The 16851-nt window shown below is 37.9% G+C and overlaps 1 protein-coding gene across 1 annotated transcript in view; it reads left to right on the top strand.

Moving 5' to 3' along the window:
* LOC123994385 (ankyrin repeat and sterile alpha motif domain-containing protein 1B-like) overlaps positions 1-16851 on the top strand; it is a 509344-nt gene that overhangs the window by 459701 nt on the left and 32792 nt on the right. The window contains 2 exon segments of the mRNA XM_046296905.1: positions 9914-9985; positions 13403-13489. Of these exon segments, the coding sequence (XP_046152861.1) occupies positions 9914-9985; positions 13403-13489 (159 nt within the window).

Below are 16851 nucleotides of genomic sequence, written 5' to 3'. Positions count from 1 at the left end.
TTATAGACCAGCTCTGATGTCATTATACTTTCTTTATTATAGACCAGCTCTGATGTCATTATACTTTCTTTATTATAGACCAGCTCTGTCATTATACTTTCTTTATTATAGACCAGCTCTGATGTCATTATACTTTCTTTATTATAGACCAGCTCTGATGTCATTATACTTTCTTTATTATAGACCAGCTCTGATGTCATTATACTTTCTTTATTATAGACCAGCTCTGTCATTATACTTTCTTTATTATAGACCAGCTCTGTCATTATACTTTATTTATTATAGACCAGCTCTGTCATTATACTTTCTTTATTATAGACCAGCTCTGTCATTATACTTTCTTTATTATAGACCAGCTCTGATGTCATTATACTTTCTTTATTATAGACCAGCTCTGTGTCATTATACTTTCTTTATTATAGACCAGCTCTGTCATTATACTTTCTTTATTATAGACCAGCTCTGTCATTATACTTTCTTTATTATAGACCAGCTCTGATGTCATTATACTTTCTTTATTATAGACCAGCTCTGTCATTATACTTTCTTTATTATAGACCAGCTCTGTCATTATACTTTCTTTATTATAGACCAGCTCTGTCATTATACTTTCTTTATTATAGACCAGCTCTGATGTCATTATACTTTCTTTATTATAGACCAGCTCTGTCATTATACTTTCTTTATTATAGACCAGCTCTGATGTCATTATACTTTCTTTATTATCTGAGACCAGCTCTGATGTCATTATACTTTCTTTATTATAGACCAGCTCTGATCATTATACTTTCTTTATTATAGACCAGCTCTGTCATTATACTTTCTTTATTATAGACCAGCTTTCATTACTTTCTTTATTATAGACCAGCTCTGTCATTATACTTTCTTTATTATAGACCAGCTCTGATGTCATTATACTTTCTTTATTATAGACCAGCTCTGTGTCATTATACTTTCTTTATTATAGACCAGCTCTGATGTCATTATACTTTCTTTATTATAGACCAGCTCTGATGTCATTATACTTTCTTTATTATAGACCAGCTCTGATGTCATTATACTTTCTTTATTATAGACCAGCTCTGATGTCATTATACTTTCTTTATTATAGACCAGCTCTGTCATTATACTTTCTTTATTATAGACCAGCTCTGATGTCATTATACTTTCTTTATTATAGACCAGCTCTGATGTCATTATACTTTCTTTATTATAGACCAGACTCTGATGTCATTATACTTTCTTTATTATAGACCAGCTCTGATGTCATTATACTTTCTTTATTATAGACCAGCTCTGATGTCATTATACTTTCTTTATTATAGACCAGCTCTGATGTCATTATACTTTCTTTATTATAGACCAGCTCTGATGTCATTATACTTTCTTTATTATAGACCAGCTCTGATGTCATTATACTTTCTTTATTATAGACCAGCTCTGATGTCATTATACTTTCTTTATTATAGACCAGCTCTGATGTCATTATACTTTCTTTATTATAGACCAGCTCTGTCATTATACTTTCTTTATTATAGACCAGCTCTGATGTCATTATACTTTCTTTATTATAGACCAGCTCTGTCATTATACTTTCTTTATTATAGACCAGCTCTGTCATTATACTTTCTTTATTATAGACCAGCTCTGATGTCATTATACTTTCTTTATTATAGACCAGCTCTGTCATTATACTTTCTTTATTATAGACCAGCTCTGATGTCATTATACTTTCTTTATTATAGACCAGCTCTGATGTCATTATACTTTCTTTATTATAGACCAGCTCTGATGTCATTATACTTTCTTTATTATAGACCAGCTCTGTCATTATACTTTCTTTATTATAGACCAGCTCTGATGTCATTATACTTTCTTTATTATAGACCAGCTCTGATGTCATTATACTTTCTTTATTATAGACCAGCTCTGATGTCATTATACTTTCTTTATTATAGACCAGCTCTGTCATTATACTTTCTTTATTATAGACCAGCTCTGATGTCATTATACTTTCTTTATTATAGACCAGCTCTGATGTCATTATACTTTCTTTATTATAGACCAGCTCTGTCATTATACTTTCTTTATTATAGACCAGCTCTGTCATTATACTTTCTTTATTATAGACCAGCTCTGATGTCATTATACTTTCTTTATTATAGACCAGCTCTGTCATTATACTTTCTTTATTATAGACCAGCTCTGTCATTATACTTTCTTTATTATAGACCAGCTCTGTCATTATACTTTCTTTATTATAGACCAGCTCTGTCATTATACTTTCTTTATTATAGACCAGCTCTGATGTCATTATACTTTCTTTATTATAGACCAGCTCTGATGTCATTATACTTTCTTTATTATAGACCAGCTCTGATGTCATTATACTTTCTTTATTATAGACCAGCTCTGATGTCATTATACTTTCTTTATTATAGACCAGCTCTGATGTCATTATACTTTCTTTATTATAGACCAGCTCTGTCATTATACTTTCTTTATTATAGACCAGCTCTGATGTCATTATACTTTCTTTATTATAGACCAGCTCTGTCATTATACTTTCTTTATTATAGACCAGCTCTGTCATTATACTTTCTTTATTATAGACCAGCTCTGTCATTATACTTTCTTTATTATAGACCAGCTCTGATGTCATTATACTTTCTTTATTATAGACCAGCTCTGTCATTATACTTTCTTTATTATAGACCAGCTCTGATGTCATTATACTTTCTTTATTATAGACCAGCTCTGATGTCATCATACTTTCTTTATTATAGACCAGCTCTGTCATTATACTTTCTTTATTATAGACCAGCTCTGATGTCATTATACTTTCTTTATTATAGACCAGCTCTGATGTCATTATACTTTCTTTATTATAGACCAGCTCTGATGTCATTATACTTTCTTTATTACAGACCAGCTCTGATGTCATTATACTTTCTTTATTATAGACCAGCTCTGTCATTATACTTTCTTTATTACAGACCAGCTCTGATGTCATTATACTTTCTTTATTACAGACCAGCTCTGATGTCATTATACTTTCTTTATTATAGACCAGCTCTGATGTCATTATACTTTCTTTATTATAGACCAGCTCTGATGTCATTATACTTTCTTTATTACAGACCAGCTCTGATGTCATTATACTTTCTTTATGATAGACCAGCTCTGATGTCATTATACTTTCTTTATTACAGACCAGCTCTGATGTCATTATACTTTCTTTATTATAGACCAGCTCTGATGTCATTATACTTTCTTTATTATAGACCAGCTCTGATGTCATTATACTTTCTTTATTACAGACCAGCTCTGATGTCATTATACTTTCTTTATTATAGACCAGCTCTGATGTCATTATACTTTCTTTATTATAGACCAGCTCTGTCATTATACTTTCTTTATTATAGACCAGCTCTGATGTCATTATACTTTCTTTATTATAGACCAGCTCTGTCATCATACTTTCTTTATTATAGACCAGCTCTGTCATTATACTTTCTTTATTATAGACCAGCTCTGATGTCATCATACTTTCTTTATTATAGACCAGCTCTGTCATTATACTTTCTTTATTATAGACCAGCTCTGATGTCATTATACTTTCTTTATTATAGACCAGCTCTGATGTCATTGCTTTCTTTATTATAGACCAGCTCTGATGTCATTATACTTTCTTTATTATAGACCAGCTCTGTCATTATACTTTCTTTATTATAGACCAGCTCTGATGTCATTATACTTTCTTTATTATAGACCAGCTCTGATGTCATTATACTTTCTTTATTACAGACCAGCTCTGATGTCATTATACTTTCTTTATTATAGACCAGCTCTGTCATTATACTTTCTTTATTATAGACCAGCTCTGATGTCATTATACTTTCTTTATTACAGACCAGCTCTGATGTCATTATACTTTCTTTATTATAGACCAGCTCTGTCATTATACTTTCTTTATTATAGACCAGCTCTGTCATTATACTTTCTTTATTACAGACCAGCTCTGATGTCATTATACTTTCTTTATTATAGACCAGCTCTGTCATTATACTTTCTTTATTATAGACCAGCTCTGTCATTATACTTTCTTTATTATAGACCAGCTCTGTCATTATACTTTCTTTATTATAGACCAGCTCTGATGTCATTATACTTTCTTTATTATAGACCAGCTCTGATGTCATTATACTTTCTTTATTATAGACCAGCTCTGATGTCATTATACTTTCTTTATTATAGACCAGCTCTGATGTCATTATACTTTCTTTATTATAGACCAGCTCTGATGTCATTATACTTTCTTTATTATAGACCAGCTCTGATGTCATTATACTTTCTTTATTATAGACCAGCTCTGATGTCATTATACTTTCTTTATTATAGACCAGCTCTGATGTCATTATACTTTCTTTATTATAGACCAGCTCTGATGTCATTATACTTTCTTTATTATAGACCAGCTCTGTCATTATACTTTCTTTATTATAGACCAGCTCTGTCATTATACTTTCTTTATTATAGACCAGCTCTGATGTCATTATACTTTCTTTATTATAGACCAGCTCTGTCATTATACTTTCTTTATTATAGACCAGCTCTGTCATTATACTTTCTTTATTATAGACCAGCTCTGTCATTATACTTTCTTTATTATAGACCAGCTCTGTCATTATACTTTCTTTATTATAGACCAGCTCTGATGTCATTATACTTTCTTTATTATAGACCAGCTCTGATGTCATTATACTTTCTTTATTATAGACCAGCTCTGTCATTATACTTTCTTTATTATAGACCAGCTCTGATGTCATTATACTTTCTTTATTACAGACCAGCTCTGATGTCATTATACTTTCTTTATTATAGACCAGCTCTGTCATTATACTTTCTTTATTATAGACCAGCTCTGTCATTATACTTTCTTTATTACAGACCAGCTCTGATGTCATTATACTTTCTTTATTATAGACCAGCTCTGTCATTATACTTTCTTTATTATAGACCAGCTCTGTCATTATACTTTCTTTATTATAGACCAGCTCTGATGTCATTATACTTTCTTTATTATAGACCAGCTCTGATGTCATTATACTTTCTTTATTATAGACCAGCTCTGATGTCATTATACTTTCTTTATTATAGACCAGCTCTGATGTCATTATACTTTCTTTATTATAGACCAGCTCTGATGTCATTATACTTTCTTTATTATAGACCAGCTCTGATGTCATTATACTTTCTTTATTATAGACCAGCTCTGATGTCATTATACTTTCTTTATTACAGACCAGCTCTGATGTCATTATACTTTCTTTATTATAGACCAGCTCTGATGTCATTATACTTTCTTTATTATAGACCAGCTCTGATGTCATTATACTTTCTTTATTATAGACCAGCTCTGATGTCATTATACTTTCTTTATTATAGACCAGCTCTGATGTCATTATACTTTCTTTATTATAGACCAGCTCTGATGTCATTATACTTTCTTTATTATAGACCAGCTCTGTCATTATACTTTCTTTATTATAGACCAGCTCTGATGTCATTATACTTTCTTTATTATAGACCAGCTCTGTCATTATACTTTCTTTATTATAGACCAGCTCTGATGTCATTATACTTTCTTTATTATAGACCAGCTCTGTCATTATACTTTCTTTATTATAGACCAGCTCTGATGTCATTATACTTTCTTTATTATAGACCAGCTCTGTGTCATTATACTTTCTTTATTATAGACCAGCTCTGTCATTATACTTTCTTTATTATAGACCAGCTCTGTCATTATACTTTCTTTATTATAGACCAGCTCTGTGTCATTATACTTTCTTTATTATAGACCAGCTCTGTCATTATACTTTCTTTATTATAGACCAGCTCTGATGTCATTATACTTTCTTTATTATAGACCAGCTCTGTCATTATACTTTCTTTATTATAGACCAGCTCTGTCATTATACTTTCTTTATTATAGACCAGCTCTGTCATTATACTTTCTTTATTATAGACCAGCTCTGTCATTATACTTTCTTTATTATAGACCAGCTCTGTCATTATACTTTCTTTATTATAGACCAGCTCTGTCATTATACTTTCTTTATTATAGACCAGCTCTGTCATTATACTTTCTTTATTATAGACCAGCTCTGATGTCATTATACTTTCTTTATTATAGACCAGCTCTGTCATTATACTTTCTTTATTATAGACCAGCTCTGTCATTATACTTTCTTTATTATAGACCAGCTCTGTCATTATACTTTCTTTATTATAGACCAGCTCTGTCATTATACTTTCTTTATTATAGACCAGCTCTGATGTCATTATACTTTCTTTATTATAGACCAGCTCTGTCATTATACTTTCTTTATTATAGACCAGCTCTGATGTCATTATACTTTCTTTATTATAGACCAGCTCTGTCATTATACTTTCTTTATTATAGACCAGCTCTGTCATTATACTTTCTTTATTATAGACCAGCTCTGTCATTATACTTTCTTTATTATAGACCAGCTCTGATGTCATTATACTTTCTTTATTATAGACCAGCTCTGTCATTATACTTTCTTTATTATAGACCAGCTCTGATGTCATTATACTTTCTTTATTATAGACCAGCTCTGTCATTATACTTTCTTTATTACAGACCAGCTCTGTCATTATACTTTCTTTATTATAGACCAGCTTGTCATTATACAGACCAGCTCTGATGTCATTATACTTTCTTTATTATAGACCAGCTCTGTGTCATTATACTTTCTTTATTATAGACCAGCTCTGTCATTATACTTTCTTTATTATAGACCAGCTCTGTCATTATACTTTCTTTATTATAGACCAGCTCTGATGTCATTATACTTTCTTTATTATAGACCAGCTCTGTCATTATACTTTCTTTATTATAGACCAGCTCTGTCATTATACTTTCTTTATTATAGACCAGCTCTGTCATTATACTTTCTTTATTATAGACCAGCTCTGTCATTATACTTTCTTTATTAACATTCTTAGACCGTAAAATGTCATCACTGCATATTCAGTGGGTCAAAAAAGTATTTCGTCAGCCACCAATTGTGCAAGTTTCCCACTTAAAAAGACGAGAGGCCTGTAATTTTCACCATAGGTGCACTTCAACTATGACAGACACAATGAGGGGAAACAATCCAGAAAATCACATTGTAGGATTTTTAATTAATTTATTTGCAAATTATGGTGGAAAATAAGTATTTGGTCACCTACAAACAAGCAAGATTTCTGGCTCACACAGAGGCTCCTCTATCCTCCACTCGTTACCTGTATTAATGGCACCTGTTTGAACTTGTTATCAGTATAAAAGACACCTGTCCACAACCTCAAACAGTCACACTCCAAACTACACTATGGCCAAGACCAAAGAGCTGTCAAAGGACACCAGAAACAAAATGGTAGACCTGCACCAGGCTGGGAAGACTGAATCTGCAATAGGTAAGCAGCTTGGTTTGAAGAAATCAATTGTGGGAGCAATTATTTGGAAATGGAAGACATTCAATTGATCTGGGGCTCCACGCAAGATCTCACCCCGTGGGGTCAAAATGATCACAAGAACGGTGAGCAAAAATCCCAGAACCACACAAGGGACCTAGTGAATGACCTGCAGAGAGCTGGGACCAAAGTAACAAAGCCTACCATCAGTAACACACTACGTCGCCAGGGACTCAAATCCTGCAGTGCCAGACGTGTCACCCTGCTTAAGCCAGTACATGTCCAGGCCCGTCTGAAGTTTGCTAGAGAGCATTTGGATGATCCAGAAGAAGATTAGGAGAATGTCATATGGTCAGATGAAACCAAAATATAACTTTTTGGTAAAAACTAAACTCGTCGTGTTTGGAGGACAAAGAATGCTGAGTTGCATCCAAAGAACACCATACCTACTGTGAAGCATGGGGGTGGAAACATCATGCTTTGGGGCTGTTTTTCTTCAAAGGGACCAGGACGTCTGATCCGTGTAAAGGAATGAATGAATGGGGCCATGTATCGAGAGATTTTGAGTGAAAACCTCCTTCCATCAGCAAGGGCATTGAAGATGAAGCGTGGCTGGGTCTTTCAGCATGACAATGATCCCAAACACACCGCCTGGGCAACGAAGGAGTGGCTTCGTAAGAACCATTTCATGGTCTTGGAGTGACCTAGCCAGTCTCCAGATCTCAACCCCATAGAAAATCTTTGGAGGGAGTTGAAAGTCCGTGTTGCCCAGCAACAGCCCCAAAAAATCACTGCTCTAGAGGAGATCTGCATGGAGGAATGGGCCAAAATACCAGCAACAGTGTGTGAAAACCTTGTGAAGACTTACAGAAAACGTTTGACCTCTGTCATTGCCAACAAAGGGTATATAACAAAGTATTGAGATAAACTTTTATTATTGCCCAAATACTTATTTTCCACCATAATTTGCAAGTAAAATTCCAATTTTTTTGTGTTTTTTTTGTAATTTTGTCTGTCATAGTTGAAGTGTACCTATGATGAAAATTACAGGCCTCTCATCTTTTTATGTGGGAGAACTTGCACAATTGGTGGCTGACTAAATACTTTTTTGCCCCACTGTATAACATACCTTCTTTATTACACCAGACAATGTCCTAACGTTATTTCAACGCTTTTGGGATTAGTGTCGAGCATGATTGCGTTGTCCATTTCTGGAGCGTGATGGTTGTTGAATGTAATTTTAACACAGGAGAAACAAGAAAATGCACTCCCTTTAATGAATGCACTGTTGTTGTACTCTTAAAGGGAAACATTGCTAAGATGTTGCTCCAACGTTATCACATTGTGTCCTCTTCAGATGATGATCTTTTGACCGCTGTCTTACGTCATCCTTACATGGCTAGAATGACACACATAATCCCAACTGTATAATCGGTCAATACTGGTTCCCCAAAGCCCTGTAGCGCTTTCACTCTTTAATGTTATTACTATGTTCTCTGTAACGTTTTCAGCCTCAGACGACACTACTGTTTGTTTTCACAATGATGCACGCACGCACGCACACACACACACACACACACACACACACACACACACACACACACACATATTCACAAACACACACATATTCACAAACACACACCCAGAGACAGGGGCTTCTTGGAGGTTTGTAACGTTATTACAGTGTTCCCTATACGAGAACAGACGACGCTCCCTTGATACCATAGCATTATTAACAACAGAGCCAGACAGAGCACTAACCAGCCCAGACAACCCCACTACAACCACCAGCCTACCTCCCATAAATAAATGACTCATTCATTCTACTGCACTTGAAATCAGGGTGTGGTTGTGTTACCGTTAAGCTCATGCAGTGTATTTGTTATCTTTTGACGAAGGGTAAGATTAGGTGGATCGTTTTGTCGGGACATTTTTCAAAAGCATATCCTGAAGGGTAAATGATTTAGGGTCAGGGGGTCGAGGTATAAAAGGATCAATGTTTGCACTTTGGGTGTCAGAACATCCTATAAAAAAATCCTCTTTGGGGCTTTTAGCTCTCAAATCAACAGTGGGCGCGCTGAGCAGTTAATCATACATCCATTACATCCCTTTAGCCCTAATGTCCCCGTAAGTACTGTCCCCATAAACCACCTTCTTTATTAAATTGGGTCTGTGTCCTCACGAACCAGGTCCTCACTTATTGACCTCCCCACTTTGCACATTTCCTGCCCGCCCCAGCCCTGTTTACACTCCTCTGGGGATTTCCAGGTTGTTTTCATCACATCAGAAAGCACTGCGTTATTATGCGACTGGCTTTTAAGTTTCCATCTTACATTGAATGATTCTATGATCCTTCATGTGTCTGTATAATAGTTCTAGGATGGAATGTGAATGCTACCGTTGTTTACCTTTATGTCTCTGACAGTACCTGGGCTCCATGCTGGTGAAAGAGCTGAGAGGAACAGAGTCAACACAAGACGCCTGCTCCAAGATGAGGGTAAGAGGGCCCGGCACATCACTACCACTCAGAGAGAGAAACTAGGACCACTTTAACCACCACTGTAGTCAAATTGTTTACCTGGATTCACCTCCCTCTATTTTGCTCTCTTTTATTCTCTTTCACTTTCATTCACCCTCTCTCTCTCTCTCTCTCTCTCTCTCTCTCTCTCTCTCTCTCTCTCTCTCTCTCTCTGTCTGTCTGTCTGTCTGTCTGTCTGTCTGTCTGTCTGTCTGTCTGTCTGTCTGTCTGTCTGTCTGTCTGTCTGTCTGTCTGTCTGTCTGTCTGTCTGTCTGTCTGTCTGTCTGTCTGTCTGTCTGTCTGTCTGTCTGTCTCTCTGTCTCTCTGTCTCTCTGTCTCTCTCTCTCTCTCTCTCGTTACTGCAGTGCGGAAGCAGACTATTAATATGTGTACTATGCCTGCCCCGGAACGTCCTTTCTTCTCTTTATCTGTTTGGTCACATCTGAGAGCAGCTCACCATGCTGCAGACACGTCAGAGAGCCTCCCTCTCTCGGTTTATCTTGATCTGCCAAAACAATTGATGCTGTTGTTTTTTATTGTCAGACTTCAAGGGTCATTAAATTTGGAGCTCTGCTCTCGATGTACCTACTGTACCTGCGTCCTGTTACACCCCCCCCCCCTTCTCCATCTCACTTTTCTCTCTATATTTCCATGCTTGTGGACACAGTATCAACATGGTCCATATGCATATGTAATTCCCTCTGCTCTCTCGTCGTCTGTCTTTGTGTCTTGCAGCGCTGCGTTTGTCGGCCCTCATAAGCCCGTGATCTTGACAGGGAACCGCTGCACTAGAAATATGCTGATGTTGAAGAAACACAGAGAGTGAGAGCAAGGGGGGAGAGGAGAGGAATTCATACAGGATCTGTTGAATATATGAAATCCCTGACAGGTGGAATAATGGTACTAGGGTGATAGTGATTTGAAGTCACATCATTCCCCACTGCGGCAGCGCATAATGAGCTTAACAATGGGAGAAAGGGAAAGAAACATGCTGCTGTCAGACTAGAGCGGTGATAGTAAGTCTGGGTGGGAATAGAAAGAAACATGCTGCTGTCAGACTAGAGTGGTGATAGTAAGTCTGGGTGGGAATAGAAAGAAACATGCTGCTGTCAGACTAGAGTGGTGATAGTAAGTCTGGGTGGGAATAGAAAGAAACATGCTGCTGTCAGACTAGAGCGGTGATAGTAAGTCTGGGTGGGAATAGAAAGAAACATGCTGCTGTCAGACTAGAGTGGTGATAGTAAGTCTGGGTGGGAATAGAAAGAAACATGCTGCTGTCAGACTAGAGCAGGTGATAGTAAGTCTGGGTGGGAATAGAAAGAAACATGCTGCTGTCAGACTAGAGTGGTGATAGTAAGTCTGGGTGGGAATAGAAAGAAACATGCTGCTGTCAGACTAGAGCAGGTGATAGTAAGTCTGGGTGGGAATAGAAAGAAACATGCTGCTGTCAGACTAGAGCAGGTGATAGTAAGTCTGGGTGGGAATAGAAAGAAACATGCTGCTGTCAGACTAGAGTGGTGATAGTAAGTCTGGGTGGGAATAGAAAGAAACATGCTGCTGTCAGACTAGAGTGGTGATAGTAAGTCTGGGTGGGAATAGAAAGAAACATGCTGCTGTCAGACTAGAGCAGGTGATAGTAAGTCTGGGTGGAAATAGAAAGAAACATGCTGCTGTCAGACTAGAGCAGGTGATAGTAAGTCTGGGTGGGAATAGAAAGAAACATGCTGCTGTCAGACTAGAGTGGTGATAGTAAGTCTGGGTGGGAATAGAAAGAAACATGCTGCTGTCAGACTAGAGTGGTGATAGTAAGTCTGGGTGGGAATAGAAAGAAACATGCTGCTGTCAGACTAGAGCAGGTGATAGTAAGTCTGGGTGGGAATAGAAAGAAACATGCTGCTGTCAGACTAGAGCAGGTGATAGTAAGTCTGGGTGGGAATAGAAAGAAACATGCTGCTGTCAGACTAGAGTGGTGATAGTAAGTCTGGGTGGGAATAGAAAGAAACATGCTGCTGTCAGACTAGAGTGGTGATAGTAAGTCTGGGTAGGAATAGAAAGAAACATGCTGCTGTCAGACTAGAGTGGTGATAGTAAGTCTGGGTGGGAATAGAAAGAAACATGCTGCTGTCAGACTAGAGTGGTGATAGTAAGTCTGGGTGGGAATAGAAAGAAACATGCTGCTGTCAGACTAGAGTGGTGATAGTAAGTCTGGATGGGAATAGAAAGAAACATGCTGCTGTCAGACTAGAGCAGGTGATAGTAAGTCTGGATGGGAATAGAAAGAAACATGCTGCTGTCAGACTAGAGCGGTGATAGTAAGTCTGGGTGGGAATAGAAAGAAACATGCTGCTGTCAGACTAGAGCAGGTGATAGTAAGTCTGGGTGGGAATAGAAAGAAACATGCTGCTGTCAGACTAGAGTGGTGATAGTAAGTCTGGGTGGGAATAGAAAGAAACATGCTGCTGTCAGACTAGAGTGGTGATAGTAAGTCTGGATGGGAATAGAAAGAAACATGCTGCTGTCAGACTAGAGCAGGTGATAGTAAGTCTGGGTGGGAATAGAAAGAAACATGCTGCTGTCAGACTAGAGTGGTGATAGTAAGTCTGGGTGGGAATAGAAAGAAACATGCTGCTGTCAGACTAGAGTGGTGATAGTAAGTCTGGGTGGGAATAGAAAGAAGAAAGGAATATAGGAGGAATATTTATGGGTTGAAAGCTGATAGTTTTATTGGGCCTCCAAGGGGGAAATCTATACGTTTTGAACATGTCATTTGCACCCATTGTTTTCCATAAGTCACGGGGTAACCTTTGAACTTTGAGAAGATTGGAATTGATTCTGCTAGTAAAAAGGAGAGTGTGTTGATAGGCTGGCTCTCTCTGTGCAGTGAGCTCATCCCCATCTCCCTCTTTTTCTGCTTAGTTATAAGCTTGTGTTGATTTAATCTTTCTCTCTCTCTCTCTCTCTCTCCCCCCCCCCTTCCCTCTTATTCTATCTCGTTCTAAGCTTTGTTGAGCTCTCATCTCTATCTGTCCCCACTGGGGATGCACAATTCCAGAAACTTCCAATAAATTCCCTGCCTTTCCCGAAATCCCGGTTTGAAGATTCACGGAATCAGGAGGGAATAAGTGGTAAACCCAGAATCCTCCAACCCAGGATTGCTGAAAAAAACGGGAATTTATTGAAAGTTTTGCAACCATAGTCCCCACTCTCTCTAAAATGGTATTATATTGTGAAGAGATTCTTATTGCAGGGTTTTATCGTTCTGCTGTGAATGGAGACGGTGAGACCGTCTTGTTAGCCTTGTGTTGGTGGCCATCATTAGTCTAATTGACATCAAGTGTTAACTCAGACTCCTCTTTTCCCCCTCTTTCTCTCCCCGTCTCTCTCTCCACTCTACAGAAGTCTACAGAACAGATGAAGAAAGTCCCGACCATTGTTCTGTCCGTCTCCTACAAGGGAGTCAAGTTCATTGACGCTACAAACAAGGTGAGAGGCTTTCTTTTCTCCGGCACCATTACTGATGGGGGGGGAAACTGAACAGCACCGGGTGGAAGGACATTACTAAGAGTAAGAACTGAACAGCACCGGGTGGAAGCACCATTACTAAGAGTAAGAACTGAACAGCACCGGGTGGAAGGACATTACTAAGAGTAAGAACTGAACAGCACTAAGTGGAAGGACATTACTAAGAGTAAGAACTGAACAGCACTAAGTGGAAGGACATTACTAAGAGTAAGAACTGAACAGCACTAAGTGGAAGCACCATTACTGAGAGTAAGAACTGAACAGCACCGGGTGGAAGAACTGAACAGCACTAAGTGGAAGGACATTACTAAGGAAGAACTGAACAGCACTGGGTGGAAGGACATTACTAAGAGTAAGAACTGAACAGCACTAAGTGGAAGGACATTACTAAGAGAACTAAGAACTGAACAGCACTAAGTGGAAGGACATTACTAAGAGTAAGAACTGAACAGCACTAAGTGGAAGGACATTACTAAGAGTAAGAACTGAACAGCACTAAGTGGAAGGACATTACTAAGAGTAAGAACTGAACAGCACTAAGTGGAAGGACATTACTAAGAGGACATTACTAAGAGTAAGAACTGAACAGCACTAAGTGGAAGGACATTACTAAGAGTAAGAACTGAACAGCACTGGGTGGAAGGACATTACTAAGGAAGAACTGAACAGCACTTACTAAGAGTAAGAACTGAACAGCACTAAGTGGAAGGACATTACTGAGAGTAAGAACTGAACAGCACTAAGTGGAAGGACACTGAGAGTAAGAACTGAACACACTAAGAGTAAGAAAGAACTGAACAGCACTAAGTGGAAGGACATTACTAAGAGTAAGAACTGAACAGCACTGGGTGGAAGGACATTACTAGAAAGAACTGAACAGCACTAAGTGGAAGCACCATTACTGAGAGTAAGAACTGAACAGCACTAAGTGGAAGCACCATTACTGAGAGTAAGAACTGAACAGCACTAAGTGGAAGCACCATTACTGAGAGTAAGAACTGAACAGCACTAAGTGGAAGCACCATTACTGAGAGTAAGAACTGAACAGCACTAAGTGGAAGCACCATTACTGAGAGTAAGAACTGAACAGCACTAAGTGGAAGCACCATTACTGAGAGTAAGAACTGAACAGCACTGGAAGCACCATTACTGGAAAGAACTGAACAGCATTACTTACTGAGAGTAAGAACTGAACAGCACTGGGTGGAAGGACATTACTAAGAGTAAGAACTGAACAGCACTAAGTGGAAGCACCATTACTGAGAGTAAGAACTGAACAGCACTGGGTGGAAGCACCATTACTGAGAGTAAGAACTGAACAGCACTGGGTGGAAGGACATTACTAAGAGTAAGAACTGAACAGCACTAAGTGGAAGGACATTACTAAGAGTAAGAACTGAACAGCACTAAGTGGAAGCACCATTACTGACACCATTACTGAGAGTAAGAACTGAACAGCACTAAGTGGAAGGACATTACTAAGAGTAAGAACTGAACAGCACTAAGTGGAAGGACATTACTAAGAGTAAGAACTGAACAGCACTAAGTGGAAGGACATTACTAAGAGTAAGAACTGAACAGCACTGGGTGGAAGGACATTACTGAGTAAGAACTGAACAGCACTAAGTGGAAGGACATTACTAAGAGTAAGAACTGAACAGCACTAAGTGGAAGCACATTACTGAGAGTAAGAACTGAACAGCACTGGGTGGAAGCACCATTACTGAGAGTAAGAACTGAACAGCACTAAGTGGAAGCACCATTACTGAGAGTAAGAACTGAACAGCACTAAGTGGAAGCACCATTACTGAGAGTAAGAACTGAACAGCACTAAGTGGAAGCACCATTACTGAGAGTAAGAACTGAACAGCACTAAGTGGAAGCACCATTACTGAGAGAACTGAACAGCACTAAGTGGAAGCACCATTACTAGAGTAAGAACTGAGCACTAAGTGGAAGGACATTACTAAGAGTAAGAACTGAACAGCACTAAGTGGAAGGACATTACTAAGAGTAAGAACTGAACAGCACTAAGTGGAAGGACATTACTAAGAGTAAGAACTGAACAGCACTAAGTGGAAGGACATTACTAAGAGTAAGAACTGAACAGCACTAAGTGGAAGGACATTACTAAGAGTAAGAACTGAACAGCACTAAGTGGAAGGACATTACTAAGAGTAAGAACTGAACAGCACTAAGTGGAAGGACATTACTAAGAGTAAGAACTGAACAGCACTAAGTGGAAGGACATTACTAAGAGTAAGAACTGAACAGCACTAAGTGGAAGGACATTACTAAGAGTAAGAACTGAACAGCACTAAGTGGAAGGACATTACTAAGAGTAAGAACTGAACAGCACTAAGTGGAAGGACATTACTAAGAGTAAGAACTGAACAGCACTAAGTGGAAGGACATTACTAAGAGTAAGAACTGAACAGCACTAAGTGGAAGGACATTACTAAGAGTAAGAACTGAACAGCACTAAGTGGAAGGACATTACTAAGAGTAAGAACTGAACAGCACTAAGTGGAAGGACATTACTAAGAGTAAGAACTGAACAGCACTAAGTGGAAGGACATTACTAAGAGTAAGAACTGAACAGCACTAAGTGGAAGGACATTACTAAGAGTAAGAACTGAACAGCACTAAGTGGAAGGACATTACTAAGAGTAAGAACTGAACAGCACTAAGTGGAAGGACATTACTAAGAGTAAGAACTGAACAGCACTAAGTGGAAGGACATTACTAAGAGTAAGAACTGAACAGCACTAAGTGGAAGGACATTACTAAGAGTAAGAACTGAACAGCACTAAGTGGAAGGACATTACTAAGAGTAAGAACTGAACAGCACTAAGTGGAAGGACATTACTAAGAGTAAGAACTGAACAGCACTAAGTGGAAGGACATTACTAAGAGTAAGAACTGAACAGCACTAAGTGGAAGGACATTACTAAGAGTAAGAACTGAACAGCACTAAGTGGAAGGACATTACTAAGAGTAAGAACTGAACAGCACTAAGTGGAAGGACATTACTAAGAGTAAGAACTGAACAGCACTAAGTGGAAGGACATTACTAAGAGTAAGAACTGAACAGCACTAAGTGGAAGGACATTACTAAGAGTAAGAACTGAACAGCACTGGGTGGAAGGACATTACTAAGAGTAAGAACTGAACAGCACTGGGTGGAAGGACATTACTAAGAGTAAGAACTGAACAGCACTAAGTGGAAGGACATTACTAAGAGTAAGAACTGAACAGCACTAAGTGGAAGGACATTACTAAGAGTAAGAACTGAACAGCACTAAGTGGAAGGACATTACTAA

The sequence above is a fragment of the Oncorhynchus gorbuscha genome, linkage group LG14 (genome assembly GCF_021184085.1).
Source record: "Oncorhynchus gorbuscha isolate QuinsamMale2020 ecotype Even-year linkage group LG14, OgorEven_v1.0, whole genome shotgun sequence".
Classification (NCBI taxonomy): Eukaryota; Metazoa; Chordata; class Actinopteri; order Salmoniformes; family Salmonidae; genus Oncorhynchus; species Oncorhynchus gorbuscha.
Note: the sequence above shows the minus strand (reverse complement) of the source record. Positions and strands in the feature narration are given on the sequence as shown.